The sequence below is a fragment of the Haliotis cracherodii genome, unplaced genomic scaffold (assembly GCF_022045235.1).
Source record: "Haliotis cracherodii isolate W230 unplaced genomic scaffold, xgHalCrac1.p SCAF_10, whole genome shotgun sequence".
In the NCBI taxonomy this organism is placed as follows: domain Eukaryota; kingdom Metazoa; phylum Mollusca; class Gastropoda; order Lepetellida; family Haliotidae; genus Haliotis; species Haliotis cracherodii.
The window spans coordinates 29,496,089-29,521,270 of record NW_027266265.1 but is presented as its reverse complement, the minus strand read 5'-3'; the positions used below and the strand labels follow the sequence as shown (position 1 = coordinate 29,521,270).

The 25,182-nt window shown below is 40.1% G+C and overlaps 2 protein-coding genes across 2 annotated transcripts; both read right to left on the bottom strand.

The window, feature by feature from the left end:
* Positions 1 to 1,492: 1,492 nt before the first annotated feature.
* On the bottom strand, positions 1,493 to 7,737 carry LOC139454274 (mucin-22-like). The gene is made up of 7 exons (XM_071235889.1): positions 7,481 to 7,737; positions 4,557 to 4,823; positions 4,077 to 4,272; positions 3,204 to 3,247; positions 2,751 to 2,912; positions 2,118 to 2,281; positions 1,493 to 1,721 (listed from the first exon to the last, which is right to left on the bottom strand). Exons 1-7 carry the CDS (start codon positions 7,692 to 7,694, stop codon positions 1,551 to 1,553), a joined length of 1,218 nt encoding a protein of 405 aa, XP_071091990.1. The 5' UTR covers positions 7,695 to 7,737; the 3' UTR covers positions 1,493 to 1,550.
* A 10,833-nt stretch (positions 7,738 to 18,570) lies between these two features.
* LOC139448673 (mucin-22-like) lies at positions 18,571 to 23,510 on the bottom strand. The gene is made up of 7 exons (XM_071230230.1): positions 23,277 to 23,510; positions 21,529 to 21,783; positions 21,059 to 21,254; positions 20,265 to 20,308; positions 19,810 to 19,971; positions 19,177 to 19,340; positions 18,571 to 18,756 (listed from the first exon to the last, which is right to left on the bottom strand). The coding sequence occupies exons 1-7, from the start codon at positions 23,488 to 23,490 to the stop codon at positions 18,586 to 18,588; spliced, it is 1,206 nt and encodes a 401-aa protein (XP_071086331.1). The 5' UTR covers positions 23,491 to 23,510; the 3' UTR covers positions 18,571 to 18,585.
* Positions 23,511 to 25,182: the final 1,672 nt, after the last annotated feature.

Below are 25,182 nucleotides of genomic sequence, written 5' to 3'. Positions count from 1 at the left end.
CAATGATTCTAAAACCAAAGTACCGATGGCAATGTGGGTTACTTCCCTCGGAATGAAACCAATTGCAAATCTCTCTTTTCGGGGTCGGTTTAAAATACCAACGTGTTTTGAAAGCAAGAAATATACTCTTTTCTGTTTAACATATTTTTATTAATAACTAATCACATCGTTGAAGGAAGGGTACGGTTGTGCTAGTCATCCTGGGCGGTGTATTTGCTGTGCAGAGCTGGGGCAACTAGGCGTAGGTTGGCACCCCAGCGCCTTTCCTGTGCTTGTGGGTTTTACCAATGTGTTTAAATCTAAGATTTGCATGACTTCGGACTCTCCTTCCGCATCAAGCTGTGCCGCGGTGATTTAATGATTGAACTCACTCAATCACACACTCTGTGCAGTGTTGCGTACCGTGAGCGTGACAGAAACCTATATTGGATTTTGTTTTGAGACTGATCATGAATACTTTTTCAGTTACTGCTGCAAAACCAGAAGTATATCAAAACTATAAGCCTAAACTGTTGTGTTTGGTAAAAAACACCTTGGAACAATTTCTTTTCTTTCAAGTCTGAGGCATTAATACATTTTTTCAAGCATGTTTTGGGACAATCTATTTTTTTCGATGAAGTGTCTGAATTTAAACCCTTGACTTATTCATCTATTGTTATAGATCAGTCTTGGTTGGCATTGTGAAATAAGCAATGCCACTATGCGCGAATGTGACAACACGACAATGTAGACCTAATAGCGAAAAGAAGGGCGACGTGACGCAGCATGAGATCTCACTGGGCTGGTACTATAAAATCGACATATGGCCGACTGGAACAAACAGCCACAAACGCGTACATGAAAGTCGCTACATTATTATAATAATCTCGAATGACTTTTGAGTCTTGTCATATGTTGTCACATTGTGTTTTCTTGTACATTTAAACAATAAAACGCGACATAAGAACTAAAATTGGGGTTTTGTATCTCGACGAATATATCAACTTCATATGATTAAATAGCTGTGCAGTGTTGCTTTCCAGCTTCCGTCCCTATTATAACCTTTGGTAGTCGTGGGTATTTCCAAAGTGGTGAAAGTCTGACTTGAGTCATTTTGGGGTTCGACATTAAAGGAAATCATCGAGTGATACTCATAGGCAAGAAGACATGAACTAAACACGTGAACTAAAAACGTCACAAAGGTATCTCCTTTCTGCATATGGCACCAATGATTTAAACTACCAGCTAAGACAGAGGGACGTCCATAGGGACGTATTATTTCATGATTGAGGACTATTTAACACGAAATTACTGTAGCAGTTGTTTATCAGATAGATTGAACTTGTAAATATCCTACCACCTAACGATATGACTTTGACCGAATAAAGCATCTTTTGTCAATTTGATCATTTCCAGTTTCATTGCCAAAAGCTTTTGCTCTAGGAATCCTCAAAGTATACAAAGTATGCCATCGGATATACATGCACACAGTTAGAATTACAACATGGTACTGTAAATGTTCAGCTGTTTATTCAACCTGGAATACCAGACAAATTGATAAAACAATATTTTTATCCGAGCTGGATTTGGTCCTTTCTTGTTGCAAGAACACGAACACTCGCTGCTTCAAGGTTGTAGAATCCTACAGCAGAACCGGCCGTGCAGTCACCATTCTCGATCTGCCCAATAACCACCTGTTCTCCACTCGTTAGGCTGCAAGATATTGGTCCACCGAAGTCGCCCTGGAAGTAACGACACCACTAATTATGTATTAACGTTGAATTGTGATCGTATTGCATTGCAGAGTTTGTTCGGACCTTTAAATTCAGATCCTGGTATTCAGAATTGATTGGAACTTTACCTTTCGTGCCAATGCTTGTTATTGCCATTGAGTTCGTATAGCCTACTCTTAACACATTCATGGTCTTCTGGCACAGAAGTGAGTGATGGGGATGTCACCGATGTCACATATGAGGAAAGGTAAACAATAGCATTTAAAATAACAAATGATCAACCCAACCGCCCCTCCTCTTTAAAGAGAATTAAAGGGTTTTAGGTGTAGAAGGTAGTAACGTTTCGAGATAGAGGCTTTACTATGAAACCATTCAGCCTGGAAATAAGGGAAACAATATACATACCGCACATGTAGAGCCACTGGGACTAATGAAGCAGTTATATGTGATGGCAGTGTTCGTGAAGTCAAAGACAGCGGAAGTGTCGGTGGCTGAAAGAAGTGCTTGACACGTGTCGGTTGGCTGCAGACTGGGGATATCCAGGTACTCGAAGGCAGGAGTTGAAGTACCTGTGATGTAGAAGAGACGTGCGAGGTTGAGCATATGATATTCCAGGGTAGGTGGGATTGGAGGGTTGTTTGATGAGATTGTTTAAAGCAAATAATCACTTGGGAAAATGAAGGGTTGTGGACTTGCAGATAGTTTGGGGCTCTTTCTTCCAGAGGTGAAGCTCTAACTTGCGAAATATTTACCCGTGGAGCTAAATCAAGGAATCAGTATAATGTGCCAAAGCAATCTATCTTAAACTGCGGCATTCTATCTCAGAGTGCTAGCAGCACAACACTGGCATAAATCCGAACTAGTACAAACAGCCACACGCACACGTGCATGCAAGTGAAATAATCTTGAACACGATGTTATACCCCATTTCACTTCACCCCACTGTCTAAAATTCCGAGATCGTTTCTTGCATCATTGACGCCCACTTTTACACATGCGTCACTATGCATCTTCCACACTTCTGAGATCGCTGCTCACCGGCATTATCAGAGAATCCTGCAGCAGCAACCTTGCAGGTATCCAGGAGGATGTCGCTTGCCATAGTGCTGGAATAGACACAGGCGATGCCGGGGCAGCTGTTTGACGTCACTGCTGTAGGTAAGGTCACTTCAACAGGGCCACCTACTCCTCCTGCGGTTGCTGAAATTTCCAAAGGTAAGGATACCTGTACATTGAGTTGATACAATCTGGAAATGCGGAACTACATATTTCTGTCCATGGTAAGATAGGTAAGACGTACATTTTTAAACAAAATATTTGTTCCCCTTCTTCTAATTTCTACCACAGCATGTACAACAGAACGACCCATCATGTATGTAAATACTCGGGATATCAACAGCGTACTTGCGATAAATCATGTTCTTTTCATGTGAATAAAATGTGTAAACGAAAACCTAAACACACATCATTGTGAAGTGATCTGTCTCTTACCTGTGATGCCTGTTGCGATAACGGTTCCATCCTGAGCCACAACACTACGAATAGAAAAATATACAGTTGAACTGGCTGCTTTTTCAGAATGTGTCCGAAACCAGATCAGAGCTGGGTGAACGAAGGAAACTACCCGTGAGGACAATATGACATTTTATTAGTGCTGTCTTTTCGTTGTGAGTGAGTGAGTTGGTAGCTAGAAGATGGCTTCAGACATTGTACCCATGTGGGGAATCAAACCCTGTCTTTTAACCAGTAGGCTGTCCCACCGTCCAATGGGGCTCGTCGAACAAGGGTACAATTACGACGACGCCTGTAGTGTTTGCATTTCAATGATACATGTTGTACTATTGGATTTATATACGTAAAAACACCTGACACATATTTGTGCTGTGACAAACATGATCCTTAACTATAACTGTAGGGACGAAATTGTAGAGCTTGAGAGGATCTTTTGGGAAAATCGACAATAACGATAAGTAATCAAGTATTTGCAATGCAACATTGTCCATTTTGATAAGTCCAAAATATTGAATATATATTATTGAACGTTCTATCCCTTTTGACAGCAATATGATCTGCAAGGTTCAGGAAAATTGTCAAATAAGCGAACCTAGCATGTGAAATGTCGTGCCTGCATCACAAGTGTAAAGTTAGTCGACTCCCCACTGATCTTGGTGCCTTAGGTTCACTACTTCCTTATCTGTTGGCGCAGATCAGGAGGATGCCACTGTGATTGCCCTTCTGGTAATCTGCGTAATGCTAAATGGTACTATTGAGCGGGATATTATTACCAACAATTACACTAATAAAACACTACCTCCTATTAATAATAATATCTTAATAGTAATGAGTATCATATAGCCAGCTTACTCTGCTCCGTTTGCAAAAGCAGCACAGTTGCTGGGTATAGACAGGGTCGTGCCACTGGTGACGACTCCAGTGCATACAGTTGCTCCACCGATTTGGATGGCTACAAGCCCTGGGAACTCATCGCATCCAGCGATAGCAAGGCCGTTTAGTAGCCTCGTGGTGGCGGTTGGGGCGGTTGAGGCCTCAGCTGGACAAACTGAAATTGTACACATAATAGTCAGTGAGTAGTCAGTGAGTATGTTCTTGACGCCGCCATCAGCAATATTCCAGCTATATCATGTCTGTAAATATTCAGGCACAGGAGTGGTTGATCTGATAAGCAGCACAAACCAGTGACTGAAAGCATGAACATCGATCCATATCATAACGATGGTCCGTAAGCAGCACATTAGGGTTACTGGAAACAATTCTACCCATGGATCTCCACGGTTGTTCTGGTGGTAAATAAATATAGAACAATAACATGTTTATGAAACTCACATCGTGTTGTGGCTGTTGTTGTTGGAGCTGCAGTAGTAGTTGTGGTAGTGGTAGTTGTAGTGGTAGTGGTAGTTGGTGCAGCTGTTGTAGTAGTTGGAGCAGCTGTTGTAGTCGTGGGAGCAGCTGTTGTAGTAGTGGTTGTAGCGGCAACAGTTGTTGGAGAACATTGTTGTTGTCCCACACATCCGCAGTATACTACAGAGCTTTGTGGTTTATAATAGTAGCAGCCTCTCCTGGAGTACCGGGATCCATAGTAGGAGGAAGCATCTGAAACAAACAAGCCGAGCGATATTCACACACGGGTTTGTCGGCAAAATGTGTGTTTTGTGCGTCGAGGGATTCGATCGGACTGACAACTGTAAAAACGAATGAGACTATGTGAGGCAATCTGTTTGAATCGGGTTATTTTTCACGGAAAGAAAGATTACAAATAAGCTTCTCAATCAAAGAATCACCATCAAAGTCCTGGTTAAGTCATTTCAGAACGTGTATGGTGAATAGCTAAACATATAAAGTAATTTGCCCCTGGCTTGGCAACATGATGCGCTGTTCTCTCCCATGCAATGACCTTCACATGGAGTGTTTGAACCACCTAACTCACTGGCACCATATTGAAAGGGTAGAACAGGATATAAAACATGTACTTACCATTTTCGCAAACACGTGGTGATATTACTGAATCTCCGTGATGCATTCACACATTTTCCATCACTTGTTTGCCTTTTACGCCTTTTTTATGATTTGTTGGTTTGTTGTACAACGCTGAACTCAGCAATATTCGAGCTATATGACAGCGGTCTATAAATAATCGTGTCTGGACCAGACAACCCAGTGTTTGATATCATGAGCATTAATCCACGCATTTGGGATCGATGACATGCATCAACCAAGTCAGCGAGTCTGACCACCCTATCCCGTTAGTCGCCTCTTACGACAAGCATAGTCGCATTTTACGGCAAGTATGGGTTGCTGAAGACCTATTCTTCGCCAGATCTTTACGGGTCTTTACGCCCTATGGAATCTGGTTCCGCCGATTATTAAATTTTCTGGCGTTCACGTTTCTACTATAAAGGCTTCCAAATCTGGAAATATTCAGGACCTCTCGTTGCGTATCACCACCTGAGAAAGTGGCATTTAAGATGGCGACATGAATAGATCATTCATTCAATAATGCACTTGATTAATAATTATCAGCAAAAAACTTATATATTATGTGTTTGATTATTTCTCTATTTCGGCTAACCAGGCCTATTCAGTTGTCATTGGCGAATATGCCGTCAATGTATTACGACGTCAAAACCGTCGAGCATGGCAATATGCATGTTTCACAGTTCACAGTACATCTATTTCGAACAGAAAAAACTCTTTCATTTACAGTGTCGATAAAGGTCAATTTCGCACATTTGAAGGTGTTATTCCGTTTTTGATTCCTGCTATTTAATATTTGAAATTTCTGGATTACACAGTTTGTTTCCGATCATCGAATACTTAATGCCGAGTACCAAGCAGGGTAACATCATGTATCATATTTTGGTATTACGCGGTCGGGTTTCGAACCACTGACCTTTCGCTCTCTTGAGTGTTCTAGAGTGATACGGGGGCACGGGTGGCCCAGTCACCTAAGGTGCTGCGATTCGCTGTGCAGAGCTGCGTCCCTTGGGCACGCCAGAAACCTACGATTGTGGGTTTGAATCCCGGTTCGCCCCGATTATGTTTCTAGGTTTGTCAGCACCATACCCTTGCTCGTAGTACCTATCATGGGTTGCACAGAAGTGGTAAACGTCTGAGACCTGCATCACGTCGGGCTTTCCTCTCACATTAAGCTGACACGCCGCGATATAACTGGAATACTGTTAAAAGCGGCGTTAAACCCAACTCGCTCTAGAGTGATACTAGGATAATTACCAGTCCGTTGTTTTGTTTCACCACAAACTGTTCTTATCACTGAGTTAAACTAATTCGTAGTTAAAAGCAATAAACACCTTGCTGAAAGAGTCCATACAATTGCAACTAAACCATGAGCATGTGTTCTATAACCATTATCAATTCAATTCAATTCAATTCAATTCAATTCAATTCAATTTCTTTATTAACTCAAACCACCAGCCGGTGGTATATGAGAAACATTAATAACATACATATATACAAAAAAAATTATTTTTGAGACTAACCAGCCGTGACTTACAGAATCCGGTTGATTAAAAACTACAGAAAGACAACACCTGTTTAATAAGCTCTTAATGAACTCCATCCAGTTGTTTCTATTGTTATTAGTATTATTTATAGAATTAGGGTTGAAAATTTTATTACAGGTCGATTATTACTTATATGTTTATGCCAAAACGAAATCATTCTCTTATATATGATTCTACTTATTTGAAATCTCCCAAATTCACCATACATCATATAACCTGGTGTTGAGTTTCTAAGATTGAAGGCAAGTTTAATGAATTTCAAATGTACTCTTTCTAATACTGAATGATTTTCGTCTTCTCAAGTTTCACAACCATAGTGAGTGAGTATGGTTTTACGCCGCTTTTAGCAATATTCCAGCAATATCACGGCGGGGGACACCAGAAATGGGCTTCACACATTGTACCCATGTCAGGAATCGAACCCGGGTTTTCGGCGTGACGAGCGAACGCTTTAACCACTAGGCTACCCGACCGCCCCTTCACAACCATAGGTTAGAATAGGCAGGATTAGAACATCAAAGGCTTTGAGAAGACAATCTACAGGTAAATTTGAATTCCGTGCTCTTTTTATTAAACAGTGATAATACCAAGTGTTCGCGAAAAGAAACTATTGATCTGGCATGAGCGTCTGTTTGGGGTGAATAATCAGTTGGCTTTAGCCGTTACTTTGTTATACAAGATTCGTGAATTGTATGTAATAATATATGAATAATTGCACTGATTACTTACAATATCGAGCCCATCCACAGTTGTTGTTACTGTTACTGCAGCAGTCTCCCGAGTAGTCGACGTAGCTGTAGCGGGGCCTGAAGTGTCTCAGTGAAGCTTGACTTTCAGCCTTTACAGCACTTTCATAATTCTCTGTCTGGTACTTCATGGAGAGATATTCGCAACTCACCATCACTGCCAGTGATAGGCAGACTAGTATGGGTAGGCAATTCATTCTGCTGTGTGTGGAGCTGTCAAGGCTCTGGCGTTCAAACAGGAGGGAGACGGGGTATTTATACTGAGATGGATTTCGGTGGAAGAACTGCCGTGGGATTTTGTTCTAATTAAACAGTGGTTCAAATACTACAGGGTTTGTTTTCGATGTTGAACCAGCTGTTGTCGAAGTAGATATCATAGAATATTCCAATGTTTGTCATACAGAGATGGACTTTACAGGTGTGTTTCCACTCTAGATACGACGCCTAGAATATTTCCTACAGCACAAGTGGGGATGCTTAATCATGCATTTCAAGGTTCGAAACATTTAACAAACTTTGGGGCAAAAATAGTATTTATTTATATAATTGAAATTTGAAAGAACTTTTGTTAAATTTGATTATGTGTATTTAACCATCACTTATTCCTGTAACCGTCTGTAAAAAGTAATCTGTAGATCGGTAATTTTGTGTTAAAATAATTTGGTTCAATGAAGACTTGTGTAAGAAATGAATTTGTACTCACTTGACCTCTACAATGTTTGAAATGTAAATTTGTGCCCAAAGAATGCAAATGTATTGAGTTTTAAAGATGTCTAAGATACCCATCAGCAGTTTTGTGTTATGGAATGTTTCAATATGTTATTTAAGAGTTTTAAATCAAATTATATTTTGAAAAAAACAATTATTCTTTGAGTGCTGACTAAGCGCCAGTTTATTTCTTTTAGATGAAATATCGCTAACTTAACATATTTTCAATTGAAAATTAAACATATTATAAACTCAACTGAGAGGTATTATTGCTTTCGCGCCTCAGTTTTGTGACTATAAATAGTCGTGAGACATTTGCAATTATTCTCTTTTTGAATATAAAAAGGACCATAACACCATGTGTCGGTCTTGCAATTAGCTGATTTCAATGATGCGACTTAAAACACCTATCTTTTCACACTACAATTATAACCGACGATACCAGCTCTGAACGTTAACGTATCTGTGTTGAAGTTTACGAGACATATTGCTTTAATTGCTGTGTTTATCTATGTTGGGATCCGGGGTAGAATGTGTCATAAAACCATACTCACTCACTCAGGTGGTTTTGATTTTTTTTTTCATTTTCTTTCTTTTCTTGAATTTTGAGAAATTTTGAGAAATTTCAAAATTTAACATAGCCTCGAGTCTGATGCCCAGAAGGCGGTTGCTCATGGGCGAATCTAGTACATTACACTGTTGGAATATATCTATCCTGTATCCTCTTGGTGTTAGTCTGCTGGAGATCCACTGACATTTAACATCCCCAGTAAAGGCGCTCCGTGGGGTCGGTAAACATGATTGTTGAAACATATTCTTATTACCATGGCACCTTAAACAAATCTTAAAAAGTACTGATTCAGAAAGTGAACTTTTCCGATGATGAAACACTTGCTCGCTTGTGATATTCCGAGAAAGACACTTGGCTCAAGTCCATTGTGCTTGAGGCCACTGAAGAACACAAATTAACATCATGTTTACCCTTTCTACTAGAAAGAAGCAATAAAAGTTAAAGCAGGGAATGTCTGATGTTACAAAACTGAAGTGTGGCGCCCTGCTGGTGGAGCGCAAAACTCATAAACAGTCTGCTACCCTTTTTGAATGAACTACACGAGTATCCTGTTTTGTTAGTTTGCTCCGATTATAACACGGGTGGAGCACTTACCACAAGAATATTGTGAATAGGCGACAAATCAAAGAAATTATTATCATTATGTCATAAACTGATTGTAAAGTAATTAAACGTTTTGCTATATGTTATATCTGTCAAGCGATGGCATTTCGTAGTACATTATTGTCAGAACAATAAGATATGTGTACACCACGTCCATTGTAATACAAATGTAACTATGGGCCGATGGCCTACACTTACGAAATAAACCGAATTGAATTGAATCAACTAAACTGGCAGATATCAAGATCGAAAGTTATGCTCATAAATCACTCAACTTCAATAAGGGGATCATCCGTGATCGTGATCGTAGTTGAAATGACCTCTCAGTTGATGAAATTGTTTCTGAGCTAAGAGATCAAGGTGTTATTGAAGCAAAACGTTTCACGTTTAAGGAAGATGGGAACATTTTACCTTCCAAAACTTATCTCTTGATCACGTTTGCTTCACCTAACCTTCCAGGTAGGTTGCTTTGCTATGAGGATTGACTAAAGTAAGGAAATGATTTATGGATGAACAACTCAGTACTCAGTACTCCATTTTCTAAATGCCTCTCAAAGAAGTTATGAGGATTGATTTGTGAAAATCATGTCCTAGCCACTGCTTCAAATGCCAACTGTTTGGCCATGCTCAAAATTGAAGGCTTCGCTACCCTCAAATGTTCTCACTGCACAGAAGCACACATGGCATATTCCCCTGAGCGTCCTGTGTTCGAATTTGAGTCGGCTGTGTAACGGGTTAAGTCTGAGCAAACTATTGGCTACATTGATGCACGAAAGAAAGTTCCTGCTAATTCCTCTGCAGGACCAACTAAAATATCTTATGTCACTGCCCTAAAACCCACCAAAAGTTATATACATGGCCACACTTCTGAAAAGAAAGTGGGTAGAGGTAGATCACATGTTCACCCTCCATGAATCATAATATCATACAATGTAACTGCCGAGGAATTAAAGCTAATTTTGAAGAAATGAACCTTCTAGCCGAAGATAAGAAGGTCGTGGCGTTTAGTCTCCAGGAAACACGAGATGGTCAGCTATTTGATTTACATCAGTAGGATACATATAGTTCGTTTGTAAGTGTTTCTTATGGTAAGACGTATGGTGGCACAAATATACCAGTAAAACAGGGATCTCCTCAAAGCCCTATTGCACTAAATACCTTCAGGCTGTTGCAGTGCGTATAACATTGTATATTACAACAATAACTCTGTGTTCCTTATATATACATCCATCATCTGCTCAGGGATATGGATAATCTCATTGACCAGCATCCCAAACCGTTTTTGATTATGGGAGACTTGAATGGTCACAAATCCTATTGGGTTCATCCGATCATAAAAATATAGGAAATGTGACAGAAGAATTACTTGATAAGCATAGTCTATGCCTTCTTAATGATGGAAGTAACACATACTTCAATCCAGGAGTATGTTCTCAGCGTTGGATTTGCCCATTTCTGACACTCTTTAATGACCTTTTTTCAGTTCATGGTCAGTTCATGGTGATTTGTGTCGCACTGATCTCTTTCCTACCGTATCTAAAGCTATATCTCCCTTTGTGGATAGTTTCATTTACAAAAGCAATTTTCCAAGGCAGTGATCATGAGGCTGTCGTTTAGTTTCTTTTGCAGTACTAATTTGAAAGCTAATCGTTTTATGAATGATCATGACCTTCTTAAACATTGTCACTGAAGCTATATCTAATACCTAGACAACTCCACGTGTTAGTACACCATGACTTCTTTCAGTGGCAATTAGAAGTTGGTGTGATAAAGTAAGACGAGTTCTATGGATGAACAACTTCTTTATTACAATTGGTGCGACGTTTCGATGGAGATCCTAACACCTTTATCAAGCAAGTGATGGATAGTGCTTACTTACTTACTTACTTACTTACTTACTTACTTACTTACTTTGGAGATTTAACGTGCGCTTTCCGACTGATGCGTATTTCGCACACGGGCCCTGCCAGGCCATTTAATGTGTTTCCGAAAGGGGCGAAGGTGGTCTGTGCAACCCTAAGAGGGGGCTTTAGGGGTTGCTCATATATAATTTGGGAATTTTGAGATTTGGAATAGATGCCGATGGGGTTGGGGAGGAGAACTAAGGGAGCTGGGTATGGTGGATGTTTGTTTGTTTATGTGATTTTGATTTGGTAGGTTATTATGTTTTTAGATGCGTTTTATTAGTTCCGTTTTGATTAAGAATACGCCTAAGGCCTTGAAGTTTTCTAGTTTATTTTGTGGGTTTAGTATTGCTTCTAGAGTGAGAGCCTTGTTTAGATTGAGGGTGGTTTGTAATGCGGTTCGATGTGTGCGGTAGTGTGTGCAGTGGATGAGTGCGTGTTCTGGGGTTTCTAGTTGTTTGCAATGTGGGCAGTTACCTGTAGTGTGTTTTTAAAAAATATTTTAGGTGGTTATTTAGGTTGGTGTGTCCTGTTTGGAGTTTAGTGATTACTCTGTCGATTTTTTTTTGATGGATGGAGAATTTTTGGTTTGGTTAGTGGTTTGCTGAGCACTTTTTTGATTTGGCTATTTGAGTTTAGATATAGGTTATGCCATTTTTTGGTGATTTTTTGCTTGTTTACACTTTTAATTTCTGATTTTGAGATGGGTAAGTTTAAGCTTATTTCTGGGATTTTGAGGGATAGTTTAGCTGCTTTATCGGCGTTTTCATTACCGTATATTCCTACGTGGGCGGGGATCCACAAGAAGGTTATTTGTTTGCCTGCCTTAGTTAGGTCGTTGGAGTTTTTAAGTATTTGATTTATTAATTTAGGTCGGTTTTTGGTATTTTTGTTTTGGAGGGCTTGCAGTCCACTTAGGGAGCCGGTAAGTATTAGGATTTTTTTGTGGTTTTTGGATTCTTGATTATGGAGGGCTGAGGCCATGCCCATTAGTTCTGCCGTGAATATTGATTGGTTATTTGGGAGTCGGAAGGATTGTGTGGTTTTAGTTGGTTGTGTGGTATGAACTCCGAAACCCGTGTGTTTGGAGGTCGGATCTGAGGATCCGTCCGTGTAAATGTGACACCAATTTGGCCAATTTTCGTGTATGTATGCTAGTATGGTAGTTTTAGCTATGTTTGGGTCGGTTTGTTTATTTATTTGGCTAGCTAGTGTTGTGTCTATTTTGGGTATTTTAAGTTTAGGGGTGAAGATATTTGATTGTTTGCAGTTTTGTTTAAGATTTTTAATTTGGTGTTCATTTAGGTAGTTTGTTATTCTTTGGGATATTGGGATAAGTAAGGGGTGTTTACGAGCTAGAGCTTGGTTTTTAGGGCTGATGTTTTGGATGAGAGGGTTTGATTGGGACGCGGCCCAGAAATTTAAGCTTAGCTGTTCCCTGCGTAGACTTAGTGGCATATCTCCTGTTAAGGCCTGAAGTGAGGTGTAGGAGGTGCCATGTTGGGTGCGTGTAATTAGTTTGAGAGCCTGATATTGTATTGAGTCAAGTTTTTTAGATAGAGAGTTGTTTAGGGTGTTGTATATGGCGCAGCCGTAGTCTAGTTTTGATCTAATTAGTGATATGTAGAGAGAGAGGAGGGTATGGTATCTTTGGATGCTCCCCAGTTAGAGCCAGTTAGGCATCTTAGGGTGTTTAGGTCTTTACTGCATTTAGTTGTTAGGTTTTGGATGTGAGCATCCCCGGTGAGATGTTCATCGAAAATAAGTCCTAAGAATTTGGTTTGTTTTTGAAATTTGATTGTTTGATTGTTTAGCTGGAGGATTGGGGAGGCGGGTTTCATGTTTTTATGTTTGAATACTATTCCTGTTGTTTTTTCTGAGTTAAGGGAGAAGCCCCATTTGTCAGCCCAATGTTGTATTTTATTAAGAGATTTTTGGAGTAAATTTTGGACCATGTTCATGCTTTTAGTGCGGATCCAGATGGCTCCATCATCCGCGAATTTTGATGTGTTTACTTTAGGGGATAGGCCCTCGAATAGATCGTTTATCATTATATTGAAGAGGGTGGGGCTGAGGATACTGCCCTGTGGAGTGCCATTTTCTAGGGGACATTGGTCCGATAGAGTTTGGTCTATACCCACGGTTATTTTACGATTGTTTAGGAAGTCCTGGATGTAGTTTATTATCTGACCTTTGAGTCCTATTTTTTTAAGTTTTTGTATTAGCCCATCGTGCCATACCATGTCGAAAGCTTTAGAGAAGTCTAAGAAGATGCCTGTGGTATATTGTTTATTTAGCTGTCCTGTCTTAATATCTTGTTCTAGTCGGGCGAGGTTATCTAGGGTTGAGCGGCCAGGAGTGAAACCGCTTTGATCTGGGTTTATGATGTTATTTTGGGTTAAGTAATGTTGTAATCTATTTTTAGCCATTGATTCCATTACTTTACATAAGTTTGAAGTTAGGGATATTGGTCTATATGAGTTAGCTTGATTAGCTGGTTTATTAGGTTTAGGGATTGGTATGACTAGGGCCTGTTTCCAGGGAGTAGGAACCTGTCCGTTTAGGTAGATGAGATTGTATAGTTTGAGTAGTTTTAGGGGGAGTTTTTTAACTATTTGGTAAGAAGTTAGGTCTAAAATTGGGGCTGTGCCCGTTTTGGATTACGTAGAGGAGCTCCTCCATTGTGTAGGGTTGATTTATTTCTAGATTGTTATTGTTTGGTTCTTTTGTGGGTTTGTTTTCTGTTTTAAGTTTATCTTGGAATTTTTTACTGAAGTTGGTGTTACTGCTAACGGCCGAAAAGTGGTTGGCGAGATTATTTGCTTTTGGGCGGGGTTGGTTGAGTTGTCAATGTTAGGGTTTTTTTTCTGTCGTTTTAAGCCTCTGATGGCGTGGATTTTGCGCCAGACCATTCTGGCATCTGTACGGTTATTTATACCTTCGCAGAATTTTTTCCAGTCTCTACTTTTGGCTATTTGGACTAGTTTTTGAACCTGGTGGTTTAGTTCGTGGGCTATGTTTAAATATTTGTAGTCGCGTTTTGCTTTATTGAAGGCTGATTTACGTTTTCGTCTAGTCTGTTCTATTTCCTCATTCCACCATGGTACCGTAGGTTTGCCTGTCTTAGATGTTTTGAAGGGGATGGAGGTTTTGGCTGCGTTTATTATATAGTCTGTTAGGTTTTTACAATAGGTTTCTGGATCCTTATTTTCTATTTCGTTTAAGTTAGCTTCGTTGCAGATATCTTGGAATTGGTCCCAGTTAGCTTTATTGTAATGCAATTTTGGTTCTTGGTTTTCTGTTTGGATTGGTACGTTTGTATTTCCTATGGTTATGTTTATGGGGAAGTGGTCACTACCTAGCGGGACGTCGTGCACTTCCCATTGAGTACTTTGGGCTAGATCTGCGGTGCATATGGTTAGATCGATAGCCGACATTTTTTGGTTTATCTTATCGTACCTCGTGGGTTGGTTGCTATTAAGGAGTACTAGGTCGTTTGTTTCTATCCATTCGGAGATTAATTTGCCATGATTATCTATTTTATCATCTATGCTCCATGTAGGATGGTGAGCGTTAAAGTCTCCTAGGAATATAGTAGATTTATCGCTTATTTGGAGTAGTTTGTTTAGATCCTCAGGTTGGACTTTTTGTTCCGCCCAGTGGTAAATATTGATGATGTTTATGTTTCGGTTATTTAATGTGATTTTAATGCCGTTGGCTTCTAGGTTTGGCGTGTCTATTTTTATTCTTCGTAATTTATATCTTCCCTGATAAATATGATTAGTCCTCCTGCGGCTCTTCTTGTTTTCGGTTTAGCTCTGTCAGTTCTAACTGAGTTGTAGTTAGGTAGTGTGAATTTGGATTTTTTTGAGAATTTGGTTTCCTGTATACAAGCAATGTGAGGGCCTTTATTTAGTTTAAATTTAGTTTTTAGTTCATGGCCGTGGGAGGTGAGTCCGTTGGCGTTCCACTGAAAAATATTTAGTCCTTCGAATATTGGGTTCGGGTGATTGGTGATTTAGTTTTTAGTTTTTATTTTATTCGGTGAGTTCTTTTAGATGGAGGTTAAAGAGGAAGAAGGGAAGATCGGTTAATTTTAGATTGAAAGCTACTTTGTAGAAGGATTTCATGCTAGCTTTTGGTGAGTTTTGACTATGCATGAGGTTATTTAGGTTTTGGGTGTTGGTTTTGGGATCGTGCTGACTGACTGACTGATATAGAAGATTTAACGTGCGCTTTCCGACTACAGCGTATTTCGCACACGGGCCTGGCCGGACCATTTAGTGTATTCCGAGAAGGGTGAAAGTGGTGTGTGCAACCCAAGAGGGGGCTTTTAGGGGTTGCTTATATTGTTTTTTTGAAATTTTTAAATTTGGAATAAATGCCGAGGTGGGTGGAGGAGGGAACTAAAGGAGCCGGATCGTGCTAAACAACATAGGTATATATACTTATTAACATCAATGTTTATACAGTTAATTGATTGATGGACACAGAGAGCTGATTAAGATAATTGGAAGCCAGTTGATGACTAATGAACACATAGTCAGCAAGCAGAATGATAGAGATGATGGAAGCCAGTGGATTAATTGGATGGACATAGGGATTTAGCAATTAGGTGATGGTAAGCAGGCGGGATGTAATAGCCTTGATCTCTGTTCATTGCTGGCTGGATCCTTTTGATGTAGATGGCTTCTAGGAGTTTCCTGATTTTGTAGTCTGATTGATTGTTGGCCAGGATCTTGATGTTGTTCCACTGGATGTTGTGGTCGGGGTGGGTTTGAGTGTGGTCGGAGATGGCTGATTTTGAGTCATTTTTTTTGTACTGAGGTCTTGTGTTCTTTTATTCGAATGGGTAGGGGCCTGGATGTTTCTCCTACATAGGAGTCGCCACAGTCACATTGTATGTGATATACGGCACCAGCTGGGTCTTCTTTCTTTGATGTAGGGGGCTTGCCATTGGCACTGAGGATGTTCTGGATTGTCCTGTCTCTCTGGAATAGTGTATCAATGTTGGCGTGGTGTTTGAGCAGTCTGCGGATCTGGTGGCTGGCTGTTCCTATGTAGGGAAGACTGATGACAAACGGGGCTGTGTGTTGTCGTGGAGGCCGCTCTCTGGGGCTGAGGATGCTGTTGATTGTTAGTTCAACTAGGCTGGTAGGATAATTGTTGAAGTTAGTGAAGACATGGCGGAGGTGGTTGAGTTCAGTTTGTAGGTGTTGTGGCGTGGAACAGATGTTGACGGCACGTCGGGCTAAGGTGGCGATAATTCCTCTTTTGATTTGTGGTGGATGGTTAGAGGAATTGTGCAGATACTGATCAGTATGGTATCACCCACTGGTAAAGAAGATTCTAACGGATCTATTTGTACTGGCAAATAGTGCCAAAGTCTCTCTGTCATTGGAATCAAAACTGTTTATTTCAGAATCTCCATTATTAGCTCAATCTTCACTACCGAGGTCAATGTAGAATTATATTGAATCCTAGTAGGGACATTGCCGTGTTCGTGCCCTCACAAACACAAACTAAAAGTGATAAAAAGCGAGACATCTCGACATTTTGACCAAATGTCCCATCTGTTATATTTAGCAATGCATTAAAATGTGCGAATATGCAAGTATTCATTAAATTCGCATTGTGTCCCTTTTCTATTAATATTGTACATGTGTAATAAGTGAATATATCTACGCATGCACAGAAATGGTTATATTCCTTTACAAACTCCAGTGGTCTCCAATGATTCTAAAACATAAGTATCGATGGCAATGTGGGTTACTTCCCTCGGAATGAAACCAAATCTCTCTTTTCGGGGTCGGTTTTAAATACCAACGTGTTTTGACAGCAAGAAATAAACTTTTTTCTGTTTAATTTATTTCAGGTCGCCAATAACTAATCACATCGTTGAAGGACGGGTACGGTTGTGCCAGTCATCCTGGACGGTGTATTTGCTGTGCAGAGCTGTGTCCACTAGGCATAGGTTGGCACCCCAGCGCCTTTCCTCTGCTTGTGGGTTTTACCAATGTGTTTAAATCTAAGATTTGCATCACTTCGGGCTCTCCTTCTGCATCAAGCTGTGCCGTGGTAATTTAATTGTTGAACTCACTTACTCTCACACTAAAATTGATGAATGCACAGTGCAGTGTTGCGTACCGTGAGCGTGACAGAAACCTATATGGGGTTTTGTTTGGAGACTAAATACTTTTTCAATTACTGCTGCAAAACCAGAAATATATTAAAACTGTAAGCCTAAACTGTTGTTTTTGGTAAAAACCACCTTGGAACAATTTCTTTTCTTTCCAGTCTAAGGCATTAATACATTTTTTCAAGCATGTTTTGGGACAATCTATTTTTTTCGATGAAGTGACTGAATTTAAACCCTTGACTTATTCATCTATTGGTATAGATCAGTCTTGGTTGGCATTGTGAAATAAGCAGTGCCACCATGCGCGAATGTGACAACACGACAATGTAGACCTAATAGCGAAAATATGCGGTGATGAAAGAAAGTGCGTCGTGACGCCGCATGAGATCTCACTGGGCTGGTACTATAAAATCGACATATGGCCGACTGGAACAAACAGCCACAAACGCGTACATGAAAGTCGCTACATTATTGTAATAATCCTGAATGACTTTTGAGTCTTGTCATATGTTGTCACATTGTGTTTTCTTGTACATTTCAACAATAAAACGCGAAATAAGAACTAAAATTGGGGTTTTGTATCTTGACGAATATATCAACTTCATATGATTAAATAGCGGTGCAGTGTTGCTTTCCAGCTTCCGTCCCTATTATAACCTTTGGTAGTCGTGGGTATTTCCAAAGTGGTGAAAGTTTGACTTGAGTCATTTTAGGGGTTCGACATTAAAGGAAATCGTCGAACGATACTCATAGGCAAGAAGACATGAACTAAACACGTGAACTAAATACGTCACAAAGGTATCTCCTTTCTGCATATGGCACCAACGGTTTAAACTACCAGCTAAGACCGAGGGACGTCCATAGGGACGTATTATTTCATGATTGAGGACTATTTAACACGAAATTACTGTTGTTTATAAAATAGACTGAACTTATATAAATATCCTACCACCTAACGATATGACTTTGACCGAATAAAGCATCTTTTGTCAATTTGATTATTTCCAGTTTCATTGCCAAAAGCTTTTGCTCTAGGAATCCTCAAAGTATACAAAGTATGCCATTGGATATACATGCACATAGTTAGAATTACAACATGGTACTGTAAATGTTCAGCTGTTTATTTAACATGGAACACAAGACAAATTAATAAAACAATATTTTTATCCGAGCTGGATTTGGTCCCTGCTTGTTGCAAGAACACGAACACTCGCTGCTTCAAGGTTGTAGAATCCTACAGCAGAACCGGCCGTGCAGTCACCATTCTCGATCTGCCCAATAACCACCTGTTCTCCAGTCGTTAGACTGCAAGATATTGGTCCACCGAAGTCGCCCTGGAAGTAACGACACCACTAATTATGTATTAACGTTGAATTTTTGAGCGTATTGCATCGCAGAGTTTGTTCGGACCTTTATATTCAAATCCTGGTATTCAGAATTGATTGGAACTTTACCTTTCGTGCCAATGCTTGTTATTGCAATTGAGTTCTTATAGCCTACTCTAACAAATTCATAGTCTTCTGGCACAGATGTGTGAGTGAACGGGATGTCACCGATGTCACATGTGTGGTAACGTAAACAAAAGACACAAATACAAATACACTACGCATTTAAAATAACAAATGATCTACCCAACCGCCCCTCCCCTTCGATGAGAATTAAAGGGTTTTAGGTGTAGAAGGTAGTAACATTTCGAGATAGAGGCTTCACTATGAAACCATTCAGCCTGGAAATAAGGGAAACAATATACATACCGCACATGTAGAGCCACTGGGACTAATGAAGCAGTTATATGTGATGGCAGTGTTCGTGAAGTCAAAGACAGCAGAAGTGGGGCTGGCTGAAAGAAGTGCTTGACACGTGTCCGTTGGCTGCAGACTGGGGATATCCAGGTACTCGAAGGCAGGAGTTGAAGTACCTGTGATGCAGAAGACACGTGCGAGGTTGATCATATGATATTCCAGGGTAGGTGGGATTGGAGGGTTGGGGAGATGAGATTGTTTAAAACAAATAATCACTTGGGACAATGAAGTGTTGTGTCTTCCAGATAGTTTGGGGCTCTTTCTTCCAGAGGTGAAGCTCTAACTTACAAAATATTTACCCGTGGGGATAAAACAAGGAATCAGTATAATGTGCCTAAGCAATCAATCTTAAACTGCGGCATTCTATCTCAGAGTGCTAGCAGCACAACACAGGCATACATCCGGACTAGTACAAACAGCCACACGCACACGTGCATGCAAGTGAAATAATCTTGAACACGATGTTATACCCCATTTCACTTCACCCCACTGTCTAAAATTCCGAGATCGTTTCTTGCATCATTGACGCCCACTTTTACACATGCGTCACTACGCATCTTCCACACTTCTGAGATCGCTGCTCACCGGCATTATCAGAGAATCCTGCAGCAGCAACCTTGCAGGTATCCAGGAGGATGTCGCTTGCCATAGTGCTGGAATAGACACAGGCGATGCCGGGGCAGCTGTTTGACGTCACTGCTGTAGGTAAGGTCACTTCAACAGGCCCACCTACTCCTCCTGCGGTTGCTGAAATTTCCAAAGATAAGGATACCTGTACATTGAGTTGATACAATCTGGAAATGCGGAACTTTATATTTCTGTCCATGGTAAAATAGGTAAGACGTACATTTTTAAACAAAATATTTGTTCCCCTTCTTCTAAATTCTACCACAACATGTACAAAAGTACAACCCATCATGTATATAAATACTGGGGAGAGGAACAGCGTACTTGCGATAAATCATGTTCTTTTCATGTGAATAAAATGTGTTTAAACGAAAACCTAAACACACATCATTGTGAAGTGACCTGTCTCTTACCTGTGATGCCTGTTGCGATAACGGTTCCATCCTGAGCCACAACACTACGAATAGAAAAATATACAGTTGAATTGGCTGCTTTTTCAAAATGTGTCCGAAACCAGATCAGAGCTGGGTGAACGAAGGAAACTACCCGTGAGGACAATGTGACATTTTAGTGCTGTCTTTTCTTTGTGAGTGAGTGAGTTGGTAGCTAGAAGATGGCTTCAGACATTGTACCCATGTGGGGAATCAAACCCTGTCTTTTAACCAGTAGGCTGTCCCACCGTCCAATGGGGCTCGTCGAACAAGGGTACAATTACGACGACGCCTGTAGTGTTTGCATTTCAATGATACATGTTGTACTATTGGATTTATATACGTAAAAACACCTGGCACATATTTGTGCTGTGACATACATGATCCTTAACTATAACTATAGGGACGAAATTGTAGAGCTTGAGAGGATCTTTTGGGAAGATCGACAATAACGATAGGTAATCAAGTATTTGCAATGCAACATTGTCCATTTTGATAAATTGTCAAATAAACGAACCTAGCATGTGAAATGTCGTGCCTGCATCACAAGTATAAGTTATTCGACTCCCCACTGATCTTGGTGCCTAAGGTTCGGTACCTCCTTATCTGTTGGCGCAGATCAGGAGGATGCCACTGTGATTCCCCTTCTGGCAATTTGCGTAATGCTAAATGGTACTATTGAGCAGGATATTATTACCAACAATTACACCAATAAAACACTACCTCCTATTAATAATAATATCTTAATAGTAATGAGTATCATAAAGCCAGCTTACTCTGCTCCGTTTGCAAAAGCAGCACAGTTGCTGGGTATAGACAGGGTCGTGCCACTGGTGACGACTCCAGTGCATACAGTTGCTCCACCGATTTGGATGGCTACAAGCCCTGGGAACTCATCGCATCCAGCGATAGCAAGGCCGTTTAGTAGCCTCGTGGTGGCGGTTGGGGCGGTTGAGGCCTCAGCTGGACAAACTGAAATTGTACACATAATAGTCAGCGAGTATGTTCTTGACGCCGCCATCAGCAATATTCCAGCTATATCATGTCTGTAAATATTCAGGCACAGGAGTGGTTGAACTGATAAGCAGCACAAACCAGTGACTGAAAGCATGAACATCGATCCATATCATAACGATGGTCCGTAAGCAGCACATTAGGGTTACTGGAAACAATTCTACCCATGAATCTCCACGGTTGTTCTGGTGGTACATAAATAAAGAACAATAAAATGTTTATGTTAACTAACATCGTGTTGTGGCTGTTGTTGTTGGAGCTGCAGTAGTAGTTGTAGGAGTGGTAGTGGTAGTGGGTGCAGCTGTTGTAGTAGTGGGAGCAGCTGTTGTAGTCGTGGGAACAGCTGTTGTAGTAGTGGTTGTAGCGGCAACAGTTGTTGGAGAACATTGTTGTACTCCCACACATCCGCAGTATACTACAGAGCTTTGTGGTCTATAATAGTAGCAGCCTCTCCTGGAGTACCGGGATCCATAGTAGGAGGAAGCATCTGAAACAAACAAGACGCGCGATATTCACACGCGGGTTTGTCGGCAAAATGTGTGTTTTGTGCGTCGAGGGATTCGACTGGACTGACAACTGTAAAACGAATGAGACTGTGTGAGGCAATCTGTTTGAATCGGGTTATTTTTCACGGAAAGAAAGATTACAAATAAGCTTCTCAATCAAAGAATCACCATCAAAGTCCTGGTTAAGTCATTTCAGAACGTGTATGGTGAACAGCTTAACATTTAAAGTAATTTGCCCCTGGCTTGGCAACATGATGCGCTGTTCTCTCCCATGCAATGACCTTCACAGTCATGGAGTGTTGAACCACCTAACTCACTGGCACCATATTGAGAGGGTGCTATTGGTAGAACAGGACATAAAACATGTGCTAACCGTTTTCGCAAACACGTGGTATTATTACAGAATTTCCGTGATGCCTTCACACATTTTCCATCACTTGTTTGCCTTTTACGCCTTTTTATGGTTTGTTGGTTTGTTGTGTAACGCCGCACTCAGCAATATTCCAGCTTTATGACGGCGGTCTGTAATTAATCGAGTCTGGACCAGACAATCCAGTGTTTGATATCATGAGCATCAATCCACGCATTTGGGATCGATGACATGCATCAACCAAGTCAGCGAGCCTGACCACCCTATCCCGTTAGTCGCCTCTTACGACAAGCATAGTCGCATTTTACGGCAAGTATGGGTTGCTGAAGACCTATTCTTCGCCAGATCTTTATGGGTCTTTTCGTTGCGTATCACCACTTGGGAAAATGGCATTTGAGATGGCGACATGAATAGATCATTCATTCAATATTGCACTTGATTAATATTTATTAGCGAAAAAACATAAATTATGTGTTTGATTACTTCTCTGCTTACGCTAACGAGGCCTATTCAGTTGTGATTGACAGATATGCCGTCATGCAAAGTATTACGACGTCAAAACATTTGAGCTTGGCAATATGCATGTGTCACAGTTCACAGTACATCTATTTCGGACAGACATTTTCATTTACAGTGTCGATGAAGCTCAATTTTGCACATTTGAAGGTGTTATTCCGTTTTTGATTCCTGTCATTTAATATTTGAAATTTCTGTATTACGCGGAGTGACAACAAGTATCATATCTTGGTAATCGAACCACAGACCTTTCGCTCTCTTGAGTGTTCTAGAGTGATACTAGGAGAATTACTAGTCCGTTGCTTTGATTCACCACAAAATGTTCTTGCCACTGAGTTAAACTAATTCGTAATTAACAGCAATAAACACCTTCTTGAACGAGTCCATTATACGATTGCGACTGTACCATGAGCATGTGTTCTTTAACCACTATCAAACAGTGATAATACCAAGTGTTCGCGAAAAGAAACTATTGGCATTGGGGCCTGTTTGGGGTGAAAAAATCAGCATGGCTTTAGCAGTTACCTCGTTATACAAACTTCGTGAATTGTATGTAATAATATATGTATAATTGCACTGATTACTTACAATATCGAGCCCATCCACAGTTGTTGTTACCGTTACGGCAGCAGTCTCCCGAGTAGTCGACGTAGCTGTAGCGGGGCCTGTAGTGTCGCAGTGAAGCTTGACTTTCAGCCCTCATAGCACTTTCATAATTCTCTGACTGATACTCCATGGAGAGATATTCGCTACTCACCATCACTGCCAGTGATAGGCAGACTAGTATGGGTAGGCAATTCATTCTGCTGTGTGTGGAGCTGTCAAGGCGCTGGCGTTCAAACAGGAGGGAGACGGGGTATTTATACTGAGATGGATTTCGGTGGAAGAACTGCCGTGGGATTTTTTTCTATTTAAACAGTGATTCAAACACTACAGGGTTTGTTTTCGATGTTGAACCAGCAGTAGAAGTACATATCATAGAATATACCAATGTTTGCCATACAAAGATGGGCTTTACAGAAGCGTTTCCACACAAGCTACGACACCTGGAAAATTTCCTACAGCACAAGTGGGGATGCTTAATCATGCATTTCAAGGTTCGAAACATTTTACAAACTTTGGGGCAAAAGATAGTATCCCGAGTTTGTTTTAAATAATTGAAATTTGAAAGAACCTTTGTTAAATTTGATTATGTGTATTTAACCATCACTGATTCCTGTAACCGTCTGTAAAAAGTAATCTGTGGATGGGTAATTTTGTGTTAAAATAATTTGGTTCAATGAAGACTTGTGTAAGAAATGAATTTGTACTCACTTGACCTCTACAATGTTTGAAATGCAAATTTATTGAGTTTCAAAGATGTCTAAGATACCCATCAGCAGTTTTGTATAATGGAATGTTTCAAAATGTTTTTTAAAAGTTTTAAATCAAATTATATTTTGAAAAAAACACGTACAATTATTCTTTGAGTGCTGACTAAGCGCCAGTTTATTTCTTTGGGATGAAATATCGCTAACTTAACATATTTTCAATTGAAAATAAAACATCAACTCAATTGAAAGGTAAATTGCTTTTGCGACTCAGTTTTATGTATGTAACTATAAATAGTCGTGAGACATTTGCAATTATTCTCTTTCTGAATATAAAATAGACCATAACACAATGTGTCGGTCTTGCAAATAGCTGATTTCAATAATGCGACTTAAAACACCTGTCTTTTCGCACTACAATTATAACCGACGATATCAGCTCTGAAGGTATCTGTGTTGAAGTTTACGAGCCATAATGCTTTAATTGCTGTGTTTATCTAGATTAGGATCCGGCGTAGAATGTGTCGTAAAACCATACTCACTCACTCTTTTGATTTTTTTTTCATTTTCTTTCTTTCTTGAATTTTGAGGAATTTTGAGAAATTTCAAAATTTAACTGATTCTCGATTCCGATGCCCAGAAGGCGGTTCTACTAGAAAAAAAGCAATAAAAGTTAAAGCAGGGAATGTCTGATGTTACAAAACTGAAGTGTGGCGCCCTGCTGGTGGAATGCAAAACTCATAAACAATCTGCAACCCTTTTTGAATGAACTACACGAGTATCATGTCTTGTTAGTTTGCTCCGGTTATAACACGGGTGGATCACTTGCCACAGAAATGTTATGAATATCCGACAAAACAAAGAAATTGTTATCACTATGTCTAAAACTGATTGTAAAGTAATTAAACGTTTTGCTATATTTTATATCTGTCAAGCGATGTCACTTCGTAGTACATTATTGTCAGAACAATAAGATCTGTGTACACCACGTCCATTGTAATATAAATGTAACTATTGGCCGATGGCCTACACTTACGAAATAAACCGAATTGAATTGAATCAACTAAACCGGCAGATATCAAGATCGAAAGTTATGCTCATAAATCACTCAACTTCAGTAAGGGGATCGTCCGTGATCGTGATCGTAGTTTAAATGACCTCTCAGTTGATGAAATTGTTTCTGA